Below are 21,534 nucleotides of genomic sequence, written 5' to 3' on the forward strand. Positions count from 1 at the left end.
CAGTTATTTACTGTGTATTAGACTACCAGATACAAACAATAGGATAACACCTTATTGTTTGCACTAATACCAATCTCACTTTTCCTTTTCCCTTTCGTTTCAAACCTTCTCCCACGTGTCCTTCTTCAAGTGCAAGAGTGCCTTTCAACAAAACCTTAACATCGAGTTGGCACCTATAAACTGAACCCGCGTCATTGCCTGATTAGACTAACGCAAGATATTATAAATATATTCTGATGGCAAAATATATCATTGTTACTAAAAAGAAAGAAAACAATCCTGCGATTACTCAACACAAATCCCGTGCTAGGACTTCGTGTAGCTATGGCATAGCTACACGTTTCGGCTGTTATTCAGCAGCACTACCAAGCAACAGGACATCACAAGCTACAGGGGATGACAGACACGTTGGCGAGTATCTACGCAAGGTTTCTCATGGCTATTTTCTTCCAGCCGATCGGTGAACTCATTTCCAATTGAAACATGTGGATCTTTGCCTTTGCTAGCGATTTTTCTACGCACAACGAATGTTCTTTCATTGATCAACGTCTCCGGCTCGCAATCGACGGTGTTCTAGTTATCATACCCTAGGTTGCAATTCCTGTCTTCGAACGCCATTCTGCAACAGTACAAACTAATCTGATTGTATCTACACTTGATGCTCTTTATGCCCAATGGAGAGACAAGATGGTTGGAGTTGCCTCCGACGGTGAGAGCACTATGACAGGTAGTCGTGCAGGTGTAGTCACTTTGCTGGTAAAGGAGGCTACTCATCCTATACTACGCGTCTGGTGTGCGGCACATCAAATGAATCTTGTTATGAAAGCAGCATTTGCAATTGTTGGTGGCGGAAACTTCATGAATGAGACGAAGGATTTAATCGTTCATCTTCGCAGACAATAACTATTGATTGCGGAAATGGGTACTGCAGCAAAAATAAATTGACACTACATGGGCAACTCACTGGAATCGATCCTAAAAATCCTGTTCAATTACAGTCTCATTTTCAAGAACGTACGTCTGCCTTACCGCCTTCGATATCGTGGGTGAATGCTGGTGTTGTCTACGGAATCACATCTGTGGCTAATTTGAGTTTTTACCAAAATCCAAGCGAAAGATACGCTTCTACCGCAGCAAATGAAAGAAATAAAAGCTCTAGTGGCTGGATTGCGAAGTCTTTTGTCAATCCAACCACGAATCGAGAAAACACTCTCACATCGCGCAAATGACACAGTTACGGAAAAGTTTTGGCTCAAGGAGCAAGACCTCATCAATTATGTGCGAGATCAAAGAAAACGCACCTGGACTCTCTAGGACATGAAGAGAGGCAATCGACTCTTCAACAGCTAGGCCAATTTGTGGTTTCTGTTATTGAAGGAATGGAGCTTGTACAAGCCGATAGAGGTAATAAAAACAAGCCAGCGACAAAGCTCGCACCACCAGTGATGCCATCAGAGCTTGTTTTGGTCACTCCACGGGATTTTGGTGAGAACGTGTTGGGACCTCGGCGTGATCAACTGATGAAATGTTGGAATCTCGATCAAGTTGAAGCTGCAGAGCGCGAACATAGAGATGTATTCCTAGCAAACGCGCTAAATGATTCAATCAGGTCAGTGTTGGACAAGCAGGACTTCAAAACGAAATTTAATGAAGGGTGGGACGCACTGGAGGAAGCTGCAAAACCAAAAACGTTTAAGCATCTCCGTCAGTTTGGATGTGGTTTAGCAACAATATTTGCTAACACGGCATCGATAGAGTCTGACTTCTCCATATTAAAGTGGAAATTGAACGACCGTCGAGCCGCTATGACTTCACTGGCCTTTGAAGGAATATTCCAGGCGTAGCAGTTTGACGAACTCTACAATCTAAAGAAGCGAAAGTAATCAAGGTAGCTATATATCGACATAGTGCCGGAAATAAGATTCTGGATGTGCCGGAACTAAGCTAATGCGACACAACTCGGCATATGCCGATTTTAAGGAGGTCTGAACGATGGTCGAATGGACACAGCCACACGGTACGTCACGTTGTCGTAGCGAGCAGAAACAATCGGTAAATTTGTTAATGTATTTGTCGCGTTGTTGTGGCGAGCAGAAAACAATCAATCGGTAAATATGTTGATGTATTTATTTCGATCCCTGCAGTTGTCCAGTACGCCAACCAAAGCTCCTATCTCATACTTGTATTCTCAATAAAGGTTTATATGAGTTGATAAGTTTGGAGCCATTAACTTGGAAGGACTCGCACAACTCCATTTCATTCTGCGATTCCCTCGGCAGCCGGCAAGTCTCCTCCCTCTCAAGAACCGACAGCAAACATGCGTCTTACCAACATCTTCTCTGTGACTATTGTGGCCATTCTCCATTCCGGCAGCACCGCTCTCCCTTTGATCACGGACCCGAAGACTTTGGTCGCTAGCGATGCCTCGACTGATGTTGTCGCTCTTCTGCAAACCAATGGAGGGCGGCTGTTGCGACGTGTTGGATATGATGATGAAAGTGAGATCGAGGAAGAGAGAGGCTTCGGGGAGGTGAAAAAGGCGGCGAGTAAACTGAACCCAGTTAAAGCTGCGAAAAAGACCGCCAAGTTAAAATAGTCTATCAAGGAAGCGGCCGAACACGCAGCGTGGCTTGAGAAAATGCGGGAAACGATTGGGAAGGATTAAGAGCTCGGCCATCATTAATGGCACGCAAAGCCCTGCCGTGAGTGTGCTCTACGAGAAAATATCTTCCCTTACGAGGATTTGCTCGGTGGTTAAGTTACCCCTAGCAACATCTAATGTGGTAGTAACTATAACCAATCCTGGCTAATAATACGAGTTACGATCGACCATTACATGAACTACTGACTCAAGTCTCCAATCTCATCAGACCCTTTCTTTTATTTTCACTGCCTCCGCTAAGCAAATAACGCCCTATGATGTGCTTTCACAATGTTGGTTAATTTGCATATCCTCCCAAACACGAATAAATCGTTTTCACAGGATTTTGCATCGTTTGTTTTTTCCCGTCGAACTGGTCACTACTCAAGATTCTCCCCTCCAGCTCAAGAGATTATGACTAAGATTCATTAGAAATGGGTGCGACAGAGTATAGCAAATCAAGGCAGTATCACGCAACAAACCAACTAGGAAGTGAAGAAGAATTCTAACCGGAGGACGGAAATCGGGAGGGGGAATAGATACGATGCGTACGCCTGGAGATGCTGCGTCAGGCAAAAATGTGCAGACTGTTGATATACGATCCTGGGTGCTAATGTAGACGCAGGTTGTTTAAAAGTAGTATTAGATTGTGCTGCTGTAGGGAAGAAACACTGGAGCGTGAAGATCGATTTTGATGGCGGAACTATGCAACGATTTCGCTTATCTTGCGCCTCGCATAAAGTATGGCAAGCTGCATTGTCATTTGCTTAAGTCAGTGATGTCCTGCTGAAATCTACTAGTCCAGCAAGAGAATACTACTGTGTTGCGCTGCGTTATGAAGCGGGGATGGGCCTCAAGATGGCTCCCATACCTCGTAAGGGAAGTTAGAGCTGAATTGGCGGAGCACGCAACGCGTCTGGCTACATATTGATCATGCAAGTTGCTTTGATCAAGAATGGGCCTAAGTGTCCTTCCTCTCTCGTGTACCCGCCCCTAGTACTAGCGTGATACACTGCCAATAGCCAATTTTGTGCAAGAGGTTCGTACAGCAAACCTCTGCAAATCTTATGCCCCCCTCGCGAATTTTTTATTTGAAATGTGCGTTTTCTCCTTAGCAGAGGTAACACGTAACCAACCTATGTATTTGCGTGTTTGGTTACTGGTATCTACTCAACTTTGTTGATCGAGATTACATTAACTTACATGCTTTACGCTTTAACGCATCATTACGTGAGCAAATTGACGCAACAACCTTTACTGATAAAAAAAAAGTGAGGCAAAGGTGTGCTGTGCTATGGAACCAGGTCATGACCGTAGTGATCTCTTCGGCGGGCGCATTTGGGACATGCGAATAGTTGCCCACAAGTGTTGTCGATTTCTGCAATAGCAGATCCTGCGGACATTCGAAGACCGTAAATCGCTAACAGTATAGCCGTCCAGAAGGCCACGACAAATGTTGGCGCGATCTTGAAGCGCCTTGAAGAAAGACGGTCTTTACCAGACATTAAAGCTTTTCGAGCCTAGACTGCTTTTGACTCAAAGAGTGTTCTTGCGGTGACGTGTGACCCCCCAATGAAAATGCTCACTTTGCATATTATTGTATTATGTTTTACTAGACCGTCTTCGACTTAACTGGGAAACACTACTTTATACGTAACGAAAGGTACTAGAAATAGATATCAGAGATTCAGTCACTGCGTAGTTGAATGTGCTTAGTACAACACAAGTACCTGTTAGTAGAAGCCTTATTCTGCAGGCTCCACCAAGATACTAGCGGACCAATGGACAACAATATGTTCTGGTACTACGGGATACAAACTGAAAAGAGGAAAGAAAACGGCTCCAAGTAGCCACGCTTATTGAAGACCGACAGTCCAACATTTTTTGATATACAGCACATGTCCCAACCTTCATACGAGGGGTGGTAATAGAACGAATCAGATTACATGGAGAATTAATAGCCCATTTGATGATTATAGTATATTAAACTGGCCCTGCAATAGGAGGGAAGAGGAGGTGGAGGAAGAGACTCTTGGGGTGGCGGGCTGGAAACTAGAAGTATTACCTTCCAAACGCCTGGCAAGTTGCCAGAGGCAACCACAGCATCGGCAGCTGCCCCCTATATTTCAGATTTTACCTGTTTAATCAGAAACCCCCTACAACCGGCTTTAACCAGATATTCGTAACATATTGCGTGTTATTTTCCAGATACCTTTTCAATACATACATAAATATTTACGGTTGTACATTTTTGCAAGCTCTCGTCGGTGTTCACGGGCCGAATCAGCCGCAAGTGAAGAGGCGAAATAGGTCAAGGCCCAAGGACACTTCTAGATACTGTGTAAGCCGCGTGTACCCTCCATTGGCTAGCAGAGCTGTGGAAATATAGATTGTTTATTTATTGTTCCCCTCACAGCACCACAATCAATTATTGCAATATTTACAATCACAAGCGTGATGATTGTCAATAGATTGGTTCATGCATTACTCTACGTCACTGTCATCTACCTGGTTGCTCCACTCTGTATTCTTGGCGTTTTTAATTGCAGTTGATATGTAACCAAGACCCAGTTTAGCGTTAAGCCAGCTTGTTTGGCTTGCTTGACGACTAGATCGCCTATACAGCAAGTGCGATCAGTGATAGTTGCGTCCATGAACAGCACGCGTACGATATCGGCGTTTTTCATGTTTGTAGCTAGTTAAGCGCTTGAAAGTAAATTGCGAAGTGAGATTCATTAACAAGAAGTTTCACGGTCTTACTTCCTACTTCCCTTTCCTTACAGGGGAGCAGCACTCGCCACCGAGCAGGACCAACCGTTGGCTTCGATTATGCGGTGCCGCTGTTGACGCGGAAGCACGTAGTCGATTGCGCAGCTCCAATGATGATGGTTCTCCAGCTATGTCGGTTGCTGTCGGTAGCGCCTCCGTCGATGCCACCGCCATCGTGTTGCGGCAGCTGACTGCTCACTCAACGCCTCCAGCGCTTCAATGTTTAAGCGACGACTGAGAGGTTGTTAGAGATAGGTAGAGGAATAGCATGGTGCAAATTGAAAAGTGAAGTGGATGGTAAACGGTAGGAGGAGCCCAGAGTCATAGTTTTGGTGCGAAGAGCGCGCGGACCATTGCGTTTATGGCCTTTTTTTCACACCACTTCTCAATTCTGAGTCCTCCCTAATGCAATCAGGCAATATTCGCGATCATGATTGTGTTTAGAGAGTTCAGTTCAATCACATAGCTTAACAGTAAAAAACAGATATGGGCTTCCTGAGATGCTGAAGCAACTACGTCCTGGGAAATAAAATTCTGGAACTTTTGTATGCAACTCACATCATTGTGTAAAAATGGGCTTAGCATGGATAGATTCGAGTTTACAAATACTTCCTTCTTTAAATAATCAGCTCATTTTAATGAGGGATTGTCATCAACGAGTAATGCTTTCGCGCACCTATAGCTCGCCAAACAGACACCTCAAAATCGCTCTAAAGTCTGAATGAGCCGCACAGCACAGATAAAACAAAATGGAAGGATTTTTGTCCAGATTGAAGTGACGGGTACAACTTTTTCTCCATAATAATTATTGTGCAAATAGGACAGCTTTATAGGACAGACACACCCGTCTTAATTTATTTGTGGTAGACATAAGCTAACATATATCTTTTTTAAATCCGCCTTATCCGCTGCTGATATGGTGGGTACTTACTGCATTTTTGGCAGACGTCCATTGGACGCCTTCCAAATATCACATAACTGCCCGACTTATTTGCAGCAGATATGTCAAGGCATAGGCGCGCATACCCGACTCGGAGGCGTAGATTTCGTGTCAATAGATTTCCCTACCCCTAGAGGTATGTCATGTAGCCATCTTAACAATTTATCTTGAAGTTTGTATATTTTATGATGACCTTCATTCCTGCGTATGTCACACTCACTCTAGTGACTTAACTTGAAGGCATATATCTTCCGCCTCCTCAATCACTTTTAATTCTGCGGCCGATGGGGGCAAATGCAGCAGCGGCAGAGGTTCGACGATCTCCATGAAGTATGTTCGCGTGTTTGCTAATTATATGTGCGCAACAAAGACCTCCATCATAGCGAGAGCGGCGTAGTCCGCCATCGTACTTCCACTTGTATCCTGCGCGCTCAAATTCTGAAGTACTGACATTTAGAAGATCGCCGCCCTTGCACTGTCCGGTGCAAAGTGACAGGTACATTTCTAGCAGCTTTAAATTTCAATTGTAACTTCTAGTTTGAGACAGTCATAATCGGACAAGACTGCGGTGGAGACTATGCCGCCATATATCTTTTAAAGCCCGCCATATCTGCTGCAGATATGACACCCGAATAATACAATTTTGGAAGGCGTCCATTGTATAAGGAATTGAGAACAGACCTACGAAGTATTCTGAAATAATGAAAAAGACTGGTCTCAAGGGAAAGTGTAGCGCGAACAGAGACGGAAACAATAACTGATTAAAAATGAGCTGTAAAATGAAGCCCATGAGAGTATTCTTACTTAACAGCTAACACGAGATATCGCGATGAGTTATCAAACTGCAGGAATTACGGCTTCGGAACTGAGGATGGCCTTGCTGTCCCTGTGATGCGAACACCTCGAATTTCGAACTCTGGTGATGGTTGCATTGGAAGTCTGTTCTGCTGCAAGTGGTGATGCTTTAACGGAAATGGTGATGCTGCCAAGTTGTTTTTCCTTGATGGGAGCATCGGTGGGGGTGGAGGTAGTTCGTCAAACTTTAGATGAATGGATAGCAACAATAGTTAGTGTCCATCAACTACTAAATGATTGAGGCGGCAACATACCCGTATCAACGGCGAAACAACTTTGTGCTGCAAATAATCATCTTCTTTGAGCTTGAATTGTCGTTTTTGCGGCTTTCCCTTTCGAATGTCTGGGGCTGGTGGAAGTGAGACTTGAATGGTTTTGCTCACAACGGGTGTTGGGAGGGGCTGAACAAGTACCGTAGTTGACTCAGGATGTGTTGCTTGACAGTGCACAACTTCACCAGACGGTGAGTTCTCATCGACTTGAAAGCCTGTAGCTTTCAGCTCTTTAGTGTGGAGGGTGTGGAACCAAGAAGATTGAAGTATTTCTGTAATACTTGGTCTGTTCTGAGGTTCTTTCTGCAGCATCCTCGCTACTAAATCTCGTGCTTCGGAAGACACGAGATCCGAATCCAATTGATCGTATTCTCCTTGAGTGATGCGAAAAACAACAGCAGGGTATGACGAGGCATTAAACGCTGGTTTACCACCCGACAGCATTTCATACAGTACACAGCCGAGAGACCAAATGTCCGTGGCAAACCCATGAGACTCACCCTCCAATAACTCTGGACTCATGTAATGCGGAGATCCCACCACTGTGGACGTCAAACCCTGAGCTTCCAGCGCTTGATCTGGTCCGGTTGTTGGGAGCAGCTTCGACGTTCCAAAATCGCCCAGAACAACTCGCCCGGATCCAAAGAGCAAGACGTTGCCACATTTCAGATCACGATGAACTACTCGATGACTATGCAGATGATGCACTCCTCGTACAAGTTGGAGGAAGATCCGCCTGACTTCTTCTTCTTTAATACACGAACGACGCAAATACTGCTCAAGATCGCCATCATTTGCGTGTTCGAGAACAAGGACAAGAACTTGCTGAGTTTCGTCAATACTTTGCATCCAGAAGGCTTCACGGAACCCCACGATGTTCGGGTGCGCAGGAAGCTGCTTCAACAGCTCAACCTCGTTCAGACATTTCTGTCTTCACATTCAACGAGAAACATTAGCCTGTTCCAGTTTCACCCTCTCAGTGAACAGCTTACCGTTCATCATAGGAAAGGAAGGTCAAATCCATCTCTTTTAGGCAGACATGGCCCCCACTCTCAACGTGTTCGCATAGGAAAACCTACAAGACATAACATCGCAAGGCTTGATCGAGATTTCAGTTATAAACTTTTGTTTTAGTGCTTACGTCTCCATAGGTTCCTCGGCCAATATGAGCCAGTTGCTTGAATCCGTCTCGTAGCTTAGTGGGGAGCACTTGCATGACTTCTCAACACTGAAGCCATACACAGCAAACCGATGAAGTGGTTTTATCTCGCTATTTGTGGAAGATCGCTTGGCTTTAAATGATTAGCTCAAGTAGGTTTTTAATTCCAACGCAGCGCTTCTCCACCAGAGTGGAAACACTTGATTGTACTCTCCAAAATCTTGTACGGGATCGCAGTCGGTTCTTCATCAAGTGCATTAACACTGAAGCCTTGGCTCTGACGGCAAACTAATAGCTACACGAGTTGGTAAGAGAAAAATACGTTACTATGGACCGTACAGTACAGTGTTACATACCGTTCCGTGGATGTCCTTGGAGTAGCCTGTACTCAAAGACTTCGTCGCTAAGACCACAGTCGCCATTTCAGCAAGTGCCAGGCTCTGCAGTAGAAATATTAGTTGAACATTTCATCACACGATTGCTAGCCAACGCATGTACCAGAGGTCTTGAAGATGAGAGATCAGTATCCGCATGAGTCAATAGCACCACATTCGCAGCTCCCTAAACAACGCAGTATCAGTGCGTATTCACTAGCTCAAACTCCATACACACTCACATTCTTGTTGTGTGTTAGTGTCTTGCAGCAGCGAACAAAGTCGAGCACAGCAGCGTCTCCAAACCGCCACTTGAGCGCACTGACATCATCAATCACAATCGACACCGCAGCGTCCTTCTCTTCATTGGTAAAATTCTTTAAGTCCTCAAACAACGCCGTCCACTCTGCCTTGGTACTATCCGTCTCCATACTGGTCCAATCCAGCACTTGAAGTTGTTTTTTTGTCTGACAAGCTGCAAAGTTGACACCCTGCACTCAAAAACAATTAATTTTGAAAATAATTAAACCCATGGATAATTTACTTACCAGCTTCCTTCCAACCGCCGCATAATGTGCAGGCGAGTTGGCGATAGCAACAAAGCATACGCGATGGCCAGCCTTCAGGAACAGCGACGTGAAGTGATGCACTAGGAAGACCCCGCCGGCCTCCACGCAGTCCTCTAGCACCACCAACTGCCCTTGAGGTGCAGATGTCGGCGTCCACGTCAACGAATCGCTGAGATGATACAGAGCCTCCGCCATCCGATTGGGAACCAGAATAATATTTTACGTAAATGAGTCCATAAACAATACGATCGTATTCAAATTACTTACGGAAGTTCACTGTCGAGAACTTCAGACTGCTAAACCATTAAAAGCCTGAGCTAGATCCTCCAATTCATATCTTGGAGACACCACGATTCTCTCGACAATGCTTCGGCGCCGGATCTTACCCAAGACGAGGTATTCATCTTCGTACATACTTTCGGGTAGATTAGTGTGGACATTTCTGTAGTTCACCAAATCCCGAACACTGAAGATCCGGTCCAGTTGAGATGCATCGAGTTCCAGGAGCGACACTTGCTCTGCACGCTGACACTGACTGTTGGCCCAGTTCATTGCGTGCTGGCGATGCGCGAATGTCGAGACGAAAGGAGATGGCTCACGATTGCCCCAAACGAGATGGTCCTCGACGGCACTCTTGAAGTGCGCTCTGGAGGTGAAAACTGGGTTTGCCCGTGCTCGGAGTGACATGCTTTGGTCATACTGAACGCGATAAAGTGTGCGTGGAATTTCATCCTCCTGGCACTCGTACCGATCCGCAATTCTTACCGTTTTTGGAGTCAAAGTCATTGTGTTGAAGAACAGCTACCTAGGTCTTGCTAATTGAAAAGTGTTCTCCAGAAGAGGATGAATTCTCAGACTTTAAAGCTTCAAATTGAAGAACAGTTCTTCAATATCTGCCGTGGTTTGTACCGTACTACTGTCGACAAGGTGTAGTACACCATGTACTGCTTCCGATTCGGAGGTTCTGAAGCAGTGCTTGGTATCCGTCACGGATTCCGTATGGATACTATCCATCATTGGATTGCAAAACGAGGGGTTCACATCTAGAGTAGAATACGAACGTGATTTTTCTTTGCCGTAGTTTGTGACGCTTCACCATTTCATTTCGATAAATGGATACTGCGCCAATTTTACATCCACCGGCAGTCTCGTCACTTCTGAAATCATGACCAGGTGAAGAATTTTCACGTTTCTCAACCATGCTGGGTTTTGGTACGATAGACGATGCTTCCCTTTGGAATCTTGCGCAGTTCCAGGAACTCACTTCGTACATGCACGGCGGAGTTTCAACGCCAAGTGATCGGCCAACTCTCAAACAGGGACCAGTCAAGATGGATCCAGTTCCAAGACCGATACGTCGCTGTAGCCTTGCTCAAGAAAGTAATGGGACTAACTCTTGTCGTGGTCTTTACGCGCATAGGGACTTGGAAGATTGAGAAATATTGGATGGGGTCCAATTTAGTAACTTGGTGGTCATCGTGAATCCTAGCAAAAGCTATACTTGAGATGTGCCACATGAACGAATGATAGTACTGCTAGTGAACATTTCAATTTGAAACAGATATCTAATTTGATTCAGTATCGACTCTACCTGATCATGGCAGCGTCCATGCACGTATTAATCTCTTCATACAATATTACTCCTACTTCGCACTGCATTATTTCTCTTACCCTTTAAATCTAACCTGCAAACACATCTTCCTCCTCACTAGCTTCTTCGCTACTACGTCCAACACTGTCCTCGCTCGAGTCGTCCTCAATGCAGGATAAGTAGGTCTCTCGGATAATACTCCGTCGAGTAATCTTACGTAGCACCAAGAACTCGTCGTTGTGGATATCAGAGTCCTGCAGCAGGTACCGCACTCGGAATATCGGCCCCAGCTTTGACGCATCGATTTTCAATAGAAACACGTCGTCGTATCCGAGTTCGAAGTGGCTTTTGGCCCATTTGACTGCATGTTCACGCGTACCAAATAACGCCACGAATGGAGTCGGAATACGGTTGGACCAGTTGAGATGCAGCTCAACAGCTCGCTTGAATTGCTGCTTGCTCTTGAACGTTGGCTTGGCACGAGCTTTCAACGACTGGCCAGTGTAACGCACTCTCCATAAGACTCTGGGTACCTCCTTCCCGTCGCATTCGTAGCGAGCAGCGATTTTACTTGACGTAGATGACAGCATCACGGAACTTGAAAGCACTTGTTTTCGACGTGGTAATTTGCGAACTGAAACTAAACCCACCGCTCGAGGGGCATGGAGCCATTCGTTCTCCATGGCTACTTCAGATATCATAACCGAGATGGCACATCTCTTCCCACAATCTTGTAAGTTACATCAAAGCTCATCTCTCGGGGTGAGCACTGTGCTATGACGAGCAAGTCATACGCTACTGCAATACTCGAGCCCAGCGGCACCACCGATGCGATGCACCACTACGACTCGGTGGAAATATCAAAACGAATTTGAGTTACTCAACGCGAGAAGTGTTGTTTTGGTCGTCGTTCCTGACATTGATATCAAGGTTTACTTTTTATTCCTTTACGGCCCCACGGTCATCATAATATGATCTGGGTTGATTTCACATTACAGTTCGTCTTGCAGCAATAGGATAAATCAAAAGAAAAATGAGGACACTCAGATTCAGCACACCGGACTTGTACATCTAAAAGCTCAACATTAAACTAATTTCCTTGAGCGTCCAGCTTGTTGTAGCAACTAGACACAGCCACTCTCAATTCAGATCAACCGCATCATTATTCCATCTAGCTACAACGCTGTGTTCCCTTCAGACTGCATGAATACACGGCTCGAGAAGGTAAAATACGATCACCAGTCGTAACTAACGCGTTCGCTCGTTGTGGAGACACAGGGAATCAAACATTTCCTTTCACGTTTTATGTATCGCTGTATTGCAGCAGTACTTGGTCTAAAAGCAGAGTCTCCACCATCCCGCTCAAAGCCATGGCGTTAGTGACCATCGCACTCACTAAAAAGTTAATCACTGCCGTCGTCTTGGCGTCGTCTTTGAGCTTCGGATCCAGAAAATAAGGTGTGAGCACAAAGCAAGTTGACACTCGCGTTGCATAGCCGTCGCTACTGTCATGACCCCGTTCAGAACTCCATTCTTCAGGCTCAACCAAAACATAATTCTGCTCTAGAAAATAAACCCCACCAACAGGTTCATTGGCAAAGCCAAACGGTTCCACGTATGCATCCCACAAGAAGACAATACGCGTATCTTCAATATGTCGCTGGGATATCTGCTGAGCATACGCTGTTCCCGTCACATTGATCTTCAAGTCGCTCATCTCGAGGCCAAAGCTCTCGGTTACCTCGTTCGCTGCGATGTCTTGGAAGCGCTGGCCTCTGTAGTTGTGCCAGTTCTCCCACCAAGCATCTCCCGTCGTGCGCATGTCAAAAGGCATTGTTCTGCTGTCGTAAAACTTCCGTTCTGTACCCTTGACTTTATTTGCTCCATCGAGTAAACCACTGTGTCGTACCAATTCCACAGGAACGGCGTCTGTGGTCTTGAACACGCTCTCCAACCTGCCATAACACATCTTGATCCCGGCTGCGAGTTCCTTGAAAATTATCGCCGCCATGCGCTCAATGTACCCAGCAGGGATATCTGTTCGTCGCGTTTGCTTCGTCGCTTGAGGCTCTGTGTCGTACCACGTGGCACGTCGTTTGAAGAGCATCTTTTCTAAGCTCTCGGCAAGTTGTTTCTCCTTCTCGTACCGCTGTTTCAGCTTCATATTCTCACGCTCCGCCTCCAACCTTCTGTTAAGTTGCCGAGAGCATATCTCCTGCCACACACGGGGAACTCCGCTAACGTGATTCGGAGGCTCAAACCTGCTGAGTCGCTGGCTTCGGATAGTTTGTAGCCGCTTAAGAGTGAACTCCAGCTCTGCCACTTGGCCCTTCAGCTCTACCAGCTGAATGCGACGTCCATCACGAGCTTTGTTCGGATTAGTTTTCTTCCTCGCCTTCCTGTCCGATGGATCGACAACTGCTCTTTCAGAACAAGTGATGGCAGGCGCATCTGCACCACTACAGTCTCCATTATCGTCGTCCAGTATCCCCCAATGTAAGTCCGGTGTCCAGTCAGCAATGGACGAAGGGAAGTCGCGCAGTTGTAGCTCGTTTGAAGCTGCTGGTACCTCGTCCAGCAAAGCTAGTGTCTCCTCCAGCTCCGACTCCATTTAGCCGATTTTTCTGATAAGCTTGTTTGATTCATGTACGTTACACAATTTACTCCGACTTTTTTTTGGTAATTTACGAAACATCGCCAATCTCGTAAATTACCAGGAAATAGTATTTCAAAGTACTATTATAGCGAGTGAAGTAGTATTTTTAGGAGTACCAGTAATGATGTTACGATCGGACATGAACACCTCAAAAACTTGCTGTAAGCATCCAGCTTGTAGCAAATTAGACACTACTGCTCTCAATTCAGATCATCCACATCATCATTCCATCGGGCGAGAGCGCTGTATCCCCCATAGTGAAATCCGGCAACGCGTTACTCTGCACTTCACCAGTCACTCGATTACCCGTGAACTGCGAGTCGTTGATGCAAATGAACGCTAGACGTCTCATATCATCGAAGCTGAGCTTGTTGCGGCGACTGGACTGCGTCAGCGTGCTCTTGCATAGTGTTTTCTCCGACGCCACACTACTAGGAGCCAACGAAAACAGAGTCAACGCCAACGACTTGAGATGCGGCCAATCATCTGCTTCTGATTGCCAGAACTGCAGCGGTGAGCGGTTGCCCTTTTTCCAGCATCTCCCACTTGTACGTGCGGTTGTTGCGCTGGTTCTTAGCGTACATAACGTAGTCGGTATATTCTTCCGTCATCGCTCGTCTCCGCTCTTCATTAACTCCCATGTCCTGGTCCGTCTCGGGGAAGTTAAATATTAGCTCCTCGATCTGCTCGCGATAGTCTCTAGTCATGGACTTGCCGATGTATCGTGGATCTAGCAAAAAGGCCAAGCCATGGGCCTCACTTAGCACATATTGCCAGCGCTCTGTGACCACCTTTTTGATGTATTCCAACTCGACTGTACTAAGACCAAAAACTGCGTCAAAGTCCGTAAGTAAGTGCTTGGACTCAAAGTAAACTTCAGAAATCGGAGCTCGGTCATCCTGGAACTTGTATAGAATCAGCTCGATGGGCGTAAGGATCGTGATAGCCTTCTCCAACGTCAATTTCCAGTTCAGATTCAATACAAACTCCTTGATACTCGTCCGTACTGCACGTTGGTTCGCCGGTGATTCGTTCAGAAAGTCGGGATCACTCACAATGGACTGCAGGACGTCTTCCGACTGCATTAACACGCGGAATCGAGCAGCTAGTGTGCCCCACGCCATCGTGGGCGACGCGTTCGCAAAGCCCTTCATCGTATGAAGCAGCTGCGAGTCGAACATCTTAAACTTCGGCGCGTACTGGTAACTACTGCAGAACGACAACAATTCATTACAGTTGTTCGTAAGCTCCACGAGATCTTGGAACGGGAAATCCATTGGGACTTGCGGCGTCAGTCGTCTAGGATCATTATCCAATGACTTCTCTGGACCAAAGATGTCCATAATAGCCAAGTGGAGTGCGTGGCAGATACAACCGTAAAAGAATTTGGTCGGATACTCTGCCTTGAGCATATCCCACGCTCGCGAGTGATACTCTGTGCTTCCAGTGACCACTCCACTCACATTACTGACAATGGGCTGCATCATGCGCTTCAGATCTTGAGCAATCATGATGGAGTTGTACTGAGATTCATCCCCCGCTGCCTTTTCCGACTCCAAGAAGAACCTCTTCTCGTTATTCACAGCCATATACGTCACATACGTTTCTTCTGGGTTGTTCGTATGGTACAAGTTCAGATTCGACCACGCGTCTCTCTTCAGACACACCCGTGCTGGACTTGTGGATAGATACCCCCACACTTGTTTGTGCATTTTCTCAAAGCATCGGATCATCAGGTCGTTCTCCAATATCTTCTTGTCTGGGAGCTTCAAATTGGGTCGTAAAATTGTCATGGCTCTGGCTAAGTGGGACTCCTCCAACGCGTCAAACGCCATCCCCGTGACGTACACGTGCATGGCCAATTCCTCTTCAAATCGATCGTTCTGAGTCTTTGACAGTGGTCCGTTCTTGTTTTTCCGTTCCTTCGATCCTTTCTCCTTAGCATCATCTTTCAGCGTCATAGTCATCGTTGTAGGGTCCATCAAACTCTCGGGAATACTCTGTTGCATGGCGATTTGGTTCATAACTTGTGCATGATGTGCCGCTGCTTGGTCCAGCGCGCTACTCAGGGCTCCAGAGGCTTGTATTTGCAGCGCCTCCATCTGAGCTCGTTGCGCCTGGGTCTGATCCGTCTTGGCTCGCTTTGAAGCGGGAACTTTGGCACTAAGCTTTTGATTATAGAGCGGCAAAACGTCCGAGAATTGGTTCATGAAGGCGAATTGGTGCTGCATCTCCTGGAATCGCACACATTTTTTGAGGTGGCGAATGGCTTGCTCCGATTTCTTGTAGTAGGCCACCGTCTGCTTGCAGTGCTTGCAGGTTGTCGAGTTCCGACGTTGCGGGTCCGGCTCGTCAGTCAGAAGCTGCCAGATGAGACTCGGAGTGCGGCCAGGTTTCTTCTTCTTCGTGGCAGGTGGAGGTGTGGACGCGTCGGGTCCTAGTGGCAACATGTTGCCTAGTGTTGGCGGTGAGCTCATACTGAAAAGGCAAGTTGAAGTGGGTCGGTCAAGCAAGACACGAAGGTTTTTCCTCTTCCCCGGAGGTTTATTGCCAAAGAAGCCTCCAAAGCGATAGCCAGCCACTGACCACGATCGAATGTGATACATTCGCGCAACCTACAAGCGACACTAAATGCATGTCAAATGTTTACGCTACAGTAGAGAGCAGAATTGACCATACCAAAGGTCTGGGCAAGACAATGAAGGACCCAAAACACTGCTGCTGACGTATAGTCAGTCGTCTGAAAAACGATGGGATAACTGAGGAGAAAATGCCGCAAGCTGCTTGCCATACAGCACACGCCTACCACTACAAGATGTACGTTAGCTTCCTCAAAGCAAAGTAATAGGAGGAAGACATAATGCAATAAATACGCTATCGATCGCTTGTCACCCATGTCCAGCGATTCAGAGGTCACATTGACCGTCTCGATCTCTCCACTCCACAGAGCTAAGAACGCATACTTGTCGTTTTTGAGTTCCGAGCTGCATCACATTCGATACTCTGCTGCATTGACAACAACAAAAAACTTGACAGTAAAATTATTGGGGTCAAACTATATGAAACAGTAAGCATAATAGTTTGGCCTTGCTTGAATCTCGCCAATGCAACTTCGCAAGCCACAATAGGTCGCTAAAATAGGGGGATAAAGCCATCGTGATAGATCGTCTGGAACGTGCAAAGAGCCCGAAATGTATATCAATTTTGTTGATACGAGGGGCCACACGAAGAGCAATATGAGGTCTAACTATTACAGACTATTACAACAATTGGATGAAATGGTTGCAATAAGGGCGAAGAAGCCGGCGCAGCTTTCAACGGCATGAACGGTTAGCGCGTAAGCTTGCTCAATTTTATGTTGTTGACCGACCGACCACGATTTCAACATGTTTTCCACGCTTCGAATGATTATGAACCAACCCTGTTTTTCATCGTTATGCTGGGGACACGAATGCTTGGTCAGTACCTTGGTTCATTATCCAACTCTCTCAACGACAGCCATAACTCCAACCCACCCTTACACATTTCCCGAGCTTTAATAAAGTCGGTGATGCGTGTTAGCTACTTTTGTATAGTGCTTGCGAGCATCCTCGTAGCCACCAGCGATACTGTACAGGCAACTGAGGACCAAATGAGACTTTCGACGAAGATCGATTCCACCAAAGCGGAAGCCATGAACAAGCGATTGCTACGAAGCTACAATATGGACGTTTTGGAGGAGAACAACGAGGAGAGGATCAATGTCGGCCCTGGAGCGCTCAGTCAGGCCAAAAGACTCACTTCCAGAGATATAGATGTCATCTATGCGGCGCATAATGTGCAGACTGACCGAAGCAACATTGACAAGCTATTCAAGCACGCAAAAGACGGAAAAATTGACGGTTGGCTCGATAAAGTCACACTCGAAAAGCTGACCCTGAAAGATCGAGTTCACTTGCAGGAGACTTTCAATCAACTGAAAAATAGCGGGATAACCCCAGAGAAAAGTGAGAGCGTTGCTATCTGGTCCCAATCGCGATGCCCTCTCCCACCACTACGGAACGATGTTCAGCCTCTACACGAAGTTCGTTCAGGGCACAACTCGCTAGGTTACAAATTGATCGGAGAAAGACAAGCAGGTTTTGAATACACTGCCTTTGACGATGATAACACCACCTTGACGTTGTTTGCTGACCTCTGCTTCATCAACATGGCCACTATTTGACACTTACGATCTTCAAGTGAGCCCGGAGAGTGGTGTGATCACCTTCGCGCCATCGTCACGCAAGATCGCTACCTTAGCGGCTAAGATCTCGACTCAACTCTTTTTTTTTGGCGCCACCTTCAAAGATCAAATCGATCTAGAACGTGAAGAGATGGCGGACAACGCCGACAACGAGGACTTTGTGCAATTCATGAGCTTTGCTGGCGTCTCATGCGCTTCATTGAGCACAAACGATGAGATCGGATCGTGAGCGACCCATTTGCAGAGCCCCTCACGCGCCAAATCGCGCCACAGCTCGGCCCTCGAATGAAAAGTGGACCGAGAGCCTCCAGCAGCCAGAAAACTACTTCTCCATTCGAGCACGCTATCTAGACGACGCTATTACTCAACGAAGCCCTAATGCTCATAAAATTGTGCTCTTTCGAGCTGGCCTGGACACGAGAGCGTATCAATTAGAGTCTCTCCAGAACTGTCAAGTCTTCGAGGTGGACCAGAATTTCGGGTAGACTTTTTTTCGAATCACCGGTTGGCCGTTTGTGTCTTGTAGACATATTCCATTGCAGTGTGAGTGATTCGTGAAGCTTCGGCTGTGTGCGCTATAAGGCTGGCTATCTGTAGTTGTCTGTATGCTATGCTTGCTATGATAATTAAGCATTACCCACCTTGGTTCACGGAGGGTCACTACAACTGTGGCGAAAGATTGAAAGGCATAGTCTCATGAAGCCAACGCGGGTGTTACAAATCCAGATTCATTAATATCGCACGAAGATAAGGGGTGTGATTAATTCTGTACGCATCTTTGCTTCCCATCGATTGTACCAAATGCGATCTTGTCCGGACTGTGCAATTGTTAGCTTAGCCAAGCCGTATTTAGGATCACTTCGCAATTTGCGCCCTCCTACCAACTCTTGTGCGAGCCACGTCTTCCTCGACCGACTCCCACCTTCCCGTCAACATCATGAGCGACGGAACATCACCTGAAGCCAGCTACCTGCACGAGTCGGAGTCCCAGTATTGGGACTTTGGATACGACTCGTACGGCGATGATGACCAACACGATGATAATGGGCAGCCGTCTGACCAGTATATGGTCCTAAATGAGGCTTCACCTCCTTTAACCAGGCCAGGAGACCCTCAACGTTTAAATGAAGACACTCCCGCAAGGAGGCTTGGATAATGATTGAGAGACCCCGAGCCAGTAGTCAAACGACAAACGATGGACAGGGCGCTCTAACCGAAGCTGGGCCGTCTATACAAATTCGTTTACAATTCGATGACGAAGGTGCTGACGTTGAAGACGCTAATGTTGAAGAAGGGCACGATGAAGATCCTGATGAAGATAACGCTGGGTCCGTCAATGACTACGAAGAAGAAGGAGAATACATCGGTGATGTAGACGATGGGGTTGATGCAATTGAGGGGATACGTGATATGGATCAGGCGCTTCGAGGTTCAGAAGACGATACACGACCACTCAGAGATAATGGAGGCGACCGCGATGTGCGTGTGCATCAGGACCAGCGATACTCAACCGTAATTAACCTTAGTACACACGATCTCGACAGTCCTTCCGACGCATCTCTTATCACTGTAGCTTCTTTCGTCGGACGGGGTGCAAGGGCAAGGTGCATTTTGACATCCGATTGGCTAGCTACGTCGAATTTCGGTGGTCGCGCAATCTACAATCGTGGATGTGACACGTGAAATGGGGGAAATGACTGATCAATTGGCGACTACGAATCAAGCGTTGACTGCACAACAGATATGGGAGCAAGTTTGACAGAGGTTCTTTCAACGTAGCGACGACGTAGTTACTCAAGGGCTTACTCGAATGCAAGTGGACGTGTCCAAAGAACCCGGCGAACCCATTTTGGTGGTGACATTCACGGTGTTATTGAAGCTCCACCACTTGTTCTAATCGCAGGGTTGGACCCTCACTTTTTCCAGTATCATCACATCTACTACGACAACAGACAACTTCATCGTGTCGTCGGCTGGGCGCATTCACGTCTACTAGAGCCCCTTCGTTATCCGGGCTCTCGACTTTTTGTCGAAGGAACATTTCGGTCTGTGGCTTGATCATTTCACCAGTGTGTTGTATTAATGGTGCGTGATGCGGTCAGTCGTGTGTTTGTTCCAGTGGTATGCACACTCACGACCAGTCGAACAATGTCAACATACACAAGAATGTTTGGGTTCATCGTAAATGTCATTGGACAACAATTACAACCAGCTCAAGTGGTTGCCGACTTTGAGCAAGCGCTTATCGACTCCATAGAGGGGGGGGGGGTTGTGGGGGGGGGGGGCAATTTCCTACTGCCCGAGTCATTGGATGCCTATTCCATTGGAGACAGGCTATACGGCGACGCATGATGGCCCTGCACTACAAGCGTCAAGAAATAAGTTATCGCCATGGAAGTTTGGCATTCTCGATATGCTCACGGTGATACCACCCGCAGACGTTGACCCAGCAGGACTAAGATACGTTGAAAGGCAAGTCCGCCGCCGATGCCGCAAAGAAGTGCTGCAGTACTCGACTGGACGGTGGACCCGTTTCTGGGCGTACTTCAGACGAACATGGCTCGTCCTGTTCCTGTTGATGTGTGGAACGTCCATGAGATGGACTTGGACATTGTTAGCAGAACTAACAATCCGCTTGAGAGATTTAACGCGAGTTAAATGGTGCAATTTCGTTTGCACACACAAGTCAACCCGCTTTTGTAAGTACCATTGATGGCGCTACGTACGACTACTAAATGACATCACCAACCGAAGAGCTGAGGCACTGCAACAGGGAGCTGTTGTGCTCCCTGTACCAGTTCAACTAACCCGCCAAGGATTACAACGGCGACAACAGGGCAGGGCACAGCACCAGCAGCAGGGTCAAGCACGTCGAGGAAGGCGCCAAGGGCGCAAAACAGCGTACAACAGGGACGAGATCTACCCAACGTGGTCGTAGAGTAACAAGATCAGCTGCCGCAGCTTGAAGTGGTTATTATGGAAATGAGGCGGTATAGCATATTGTATAATACACTTGTAAACTGTATTATACTGGGAATACCTCAGAATGAGTAATGGCCAGCCCAAACAGGATTAATTGCGTGAGCGTAACGTAAATGGGTCAACGTTCGGACAACATCCAAAATATCGTACTTAGTTTGTGATTAAAAGTTCTAAGAACATGTATTCCCAGTGTAAGTCGCAGACGATCTAGTTTTCTCTCTACAATGCTCCACTTTTATTTATTTCGTTAGTTTTTTCTGTCCTCAATTTGGGTATTTTTAATATCTGTCCCATTTTTTGGGCACGGGCTTAAAAGAGACCAGACCCACCGGTGGCCCTATTTGGTTTCTTCCGAATTTCGCACTCTTCGAGCACAAAGTGAATGTTCTAGACGTTATAAACGCGCCATTGAAACCTGAACAGCACGAGATCGTCGTGGCTGACGTAAATGATTTCAACTGGGAGGAGATACTATTTTCTGTCGGCTTTAACCCAGGAATC

General features: G+C 46.6%; 11 protein-coding genes across 11 annotated transcripts; 3 read left to right on the plus strand and 8 right to left on the minus strand.

Annotated features, from left to right (window-relative positions):
* Positions 1 to 2,317: 2,317 nt before the first annotated feature.
* PPTG_05821 (hypothetical protein) lies at positions 2,318 to 2,596 on the plus strand (the record flags this gene model as incomplete). The annotated part of the gene is made up of 1 exon (XM_008899550.1): positions 2,318 to 2,596. One exon carries the CDS (start codon positions 2,318 to 2,320, stop codon positions 2,594 to 2,596), a length of 279 nt encoding a protein of 92 aa, XP_008897798.1.
* Positions 2,597 to 4,253: 1,657 nt separating this feature from the next.
* PPTG_21754 (hypothetical protein) lies at positions 4,254 to 5,584 on the minus strand (the record flags this gene model as incomplete). Its single annotated transcript, XM_008899939.1, has 4 exons — positions 4,254 to 4,283; positions 4,707 to 4,760; positions 5,150 to 5,258; positions 5,457 to 5,584. 4 exons carry the CDS (start codon positions 5,582 to 5,584, stop codon positions 4,254 to 4,256), a joined length of 321 nt encoding a protein of 106 aa, XP_008898187.1.
* A 982-nt stretch (positions 5,585 to 6,566) lies between these two features.
* On the minus strand, positions 6,567 to 6,677 carry PPTG_21755 (hypothetical protein; the record flags this gene model as incomplete). The annotated part of the gene is made up of 1 exon (XM_008899940.1): positions 6,567 to 6,677. The coding sequence occupies one exon, from the start codon at positions 6,675 to 6,677 to the stop codon at positions 6,567 to 6,569; it is 111 nt and encodes a 36-aa protein (XP_008898188.1).
* A 524-nt stretch (positions 6,678 to 7,201) lies between these two features.
* Positions 7,202 to 8,693, minus strand: PPTG_05822 (NEK protein kinase; the record flags this gene model as incomplete). The annotated part of the gene is made up of 4 exons (XM_008899551.1): positions 7,202 to 7,390; positions 7,460 to 8,408; positions 8,470 to 8,552; positions 8,619 to 8,693. The coding sequence occupies 4 exons, from the start codon at positions 8,691 to 8,693 to the stop codon at positions 7,202 to 7,204; spliced, it is 1,296 nt and encodes a 431-aa protein (XP_008897799.1).
* A 103-nt stretch (positions 8,694 to 8,796) lies between these two features.
* Positions 8,797 to 9,774, minus strand: PPTG_05823 (hypothetical protein; the record flags this gene model as incomplete). The annotated part of the gene is made up of 5 exons (XM_008899552.1): positions 8,797 to 8,931; positions 8,993 to 9,076; positions 9,135 to 9,197; positions 9,253 to 9,501; positions 9,559 to 9,774. The coding sequence occupies 5 exons, from the start codon at positions 9,772 to 9,774 to the stop codon at positions 8,797 to 8,799; spliced, it is 747 nt and encodes a 248-aa protein (XP_008897800.1).
* A 26-nt stretch (positions 9,775 to 9,800) lies between these two features.
* On the minus strand, positions 9,801 to 10,404 carry PPTG_05824 (hypothetical protein). Its single transcript, XM_008899553.1, has one exon. The coding sequence runs from the start codon at positions 10,363 to 10,365 to the stop codon at positions 9,868 to 9,870; it is 498 nt and encodes a 165-aa protein (XP_008897801.1). The 5' UTR covers positions 10,366 to 10,404; the 3' UTR covers positions 9,801 to 9,867.
* Positions 10,405 to 11,259: 855 nt separating this feature from the next.
* PPTG_05825 (hypothetical protein) lies at positions 11,260 to 11,853 on the minus strand (the record flags this gene model as incomplete). The annotated part of the gene is made up of 1 exon (XM_008899554.1): positions 11,260 to 11,853. One exon carries the CDS (start codon positions 11,851 to 11,853, stop codon positions 11,260 to 11,262), a length of 594 nt encoding a protein of 197 aa, XP_008897802.1.
* Positions 11,854 to 12,166: 313 nt separating this feature from the next.
* PPTG_05826 (hypothetical protein) lies at positions 12,167 to 13,814 on the minus strand. The gene has a single exon (XM_008899555.1). The coding sequence runs from the start codon at positions 13,779 to 13,781 to the stop codon at positions 12,474 to 12,476; it is 1,308 nt and encodes a 435-aa protein (XP_008897803.1). The 5' UTR covers positions 13,782 to 13,814; the 3' UTR covers positions 12,167 to 12,473.
* A 217-nt stretch (positions 13,815 to 14,031) lies between these two features.
* On the minus strand, positions 14,032 to 16,303 carry PPTG_05827 (hypothetical protein; the record flags this gene model as incomplete). Its single annotated transcript, XM_008899556.1, has 2 exons — positions 14,032 to 14,254; positions 14,373 to 16,303. The coding sequence occupies 2 exons, from the start codon at positions 16,301 to 16,303 to the stop codon at positions 14,032 to 14,034; spliced, it is 2,154 nt and encodes a 717-aa protein (XP_008897804.1).
* Positions 16,304 to 17,499: 1,196 nt separating this feature from the next.
* On the plus strand, positions 17,500 to 18,030 carry PPTG_05828 (hypothetical protein; the record flags this gene model as incomplete). Its single annotated transcript, XM_008899557.1, has 1 exon — positions 17,500 to 18,030. The coding sequence occupies one exon, from the start codon at positions 17,500 to 17,502 to the stop codon at positions 18,028 to 18,030; it is 531 nt and encodes a 176-aa protein (XP_008897805.1).
* A 958-nt stretch (positions 18,031 to 18,988) lies between these two features.
* On the plus strand, positions 18,989 to 20,047 carry PPTG_21756 (hypothetical protein; the record flags this gene model as incomplete). Its single annotated transcript, XM_008899941.1, has 3 exons — positions 18,989 to 19,113; positions 19,471 to 19,530; positions 19,978 to 20,047. 3 exons carry the CDS (start codon positions 18,989 to 18,991, stop codon positions 20,045 to 20,047), a joined length of 255 nt encoding a protein of 84 aa, XP_008898189.1.
* Positions 20,048 to 21,534: the final 1,487 nt, after the last annotated feature.

The sequence above is a fragment of the Phytophthora parasitica genome, assembly GCF_000247585.1.
Source record: "Phytophthora parasitica INRA-310 unplaced genomic scaffold supercont2.8, whole genome shotgun sequence".
Classification (NCBI taxonomy): domain Eukaryota; phylum Oomycota; class Peronosporomycetes; order Peronosporales; family Peronosporaceae; genus Phytophthora; species Phytophthora nicotianae.

Excerpts from the sequence above, each read along its gene's own strand:
- PPTG_05826 (XM_008899555.1), bottom strand. The coding sequence starts at position 13,781 with ATGGAGTCGGAGCTGGAGGAGACACTAGCTTTGCTGGACGAGGTACCA.
- PPTG_05824 (XM_008899553.1), bottom strand. The coding sequence starts at position 10,365 with ATGACTTTGACTCCAAAAACGGTAAGAATTGCGGATCGGTACGAGTGC.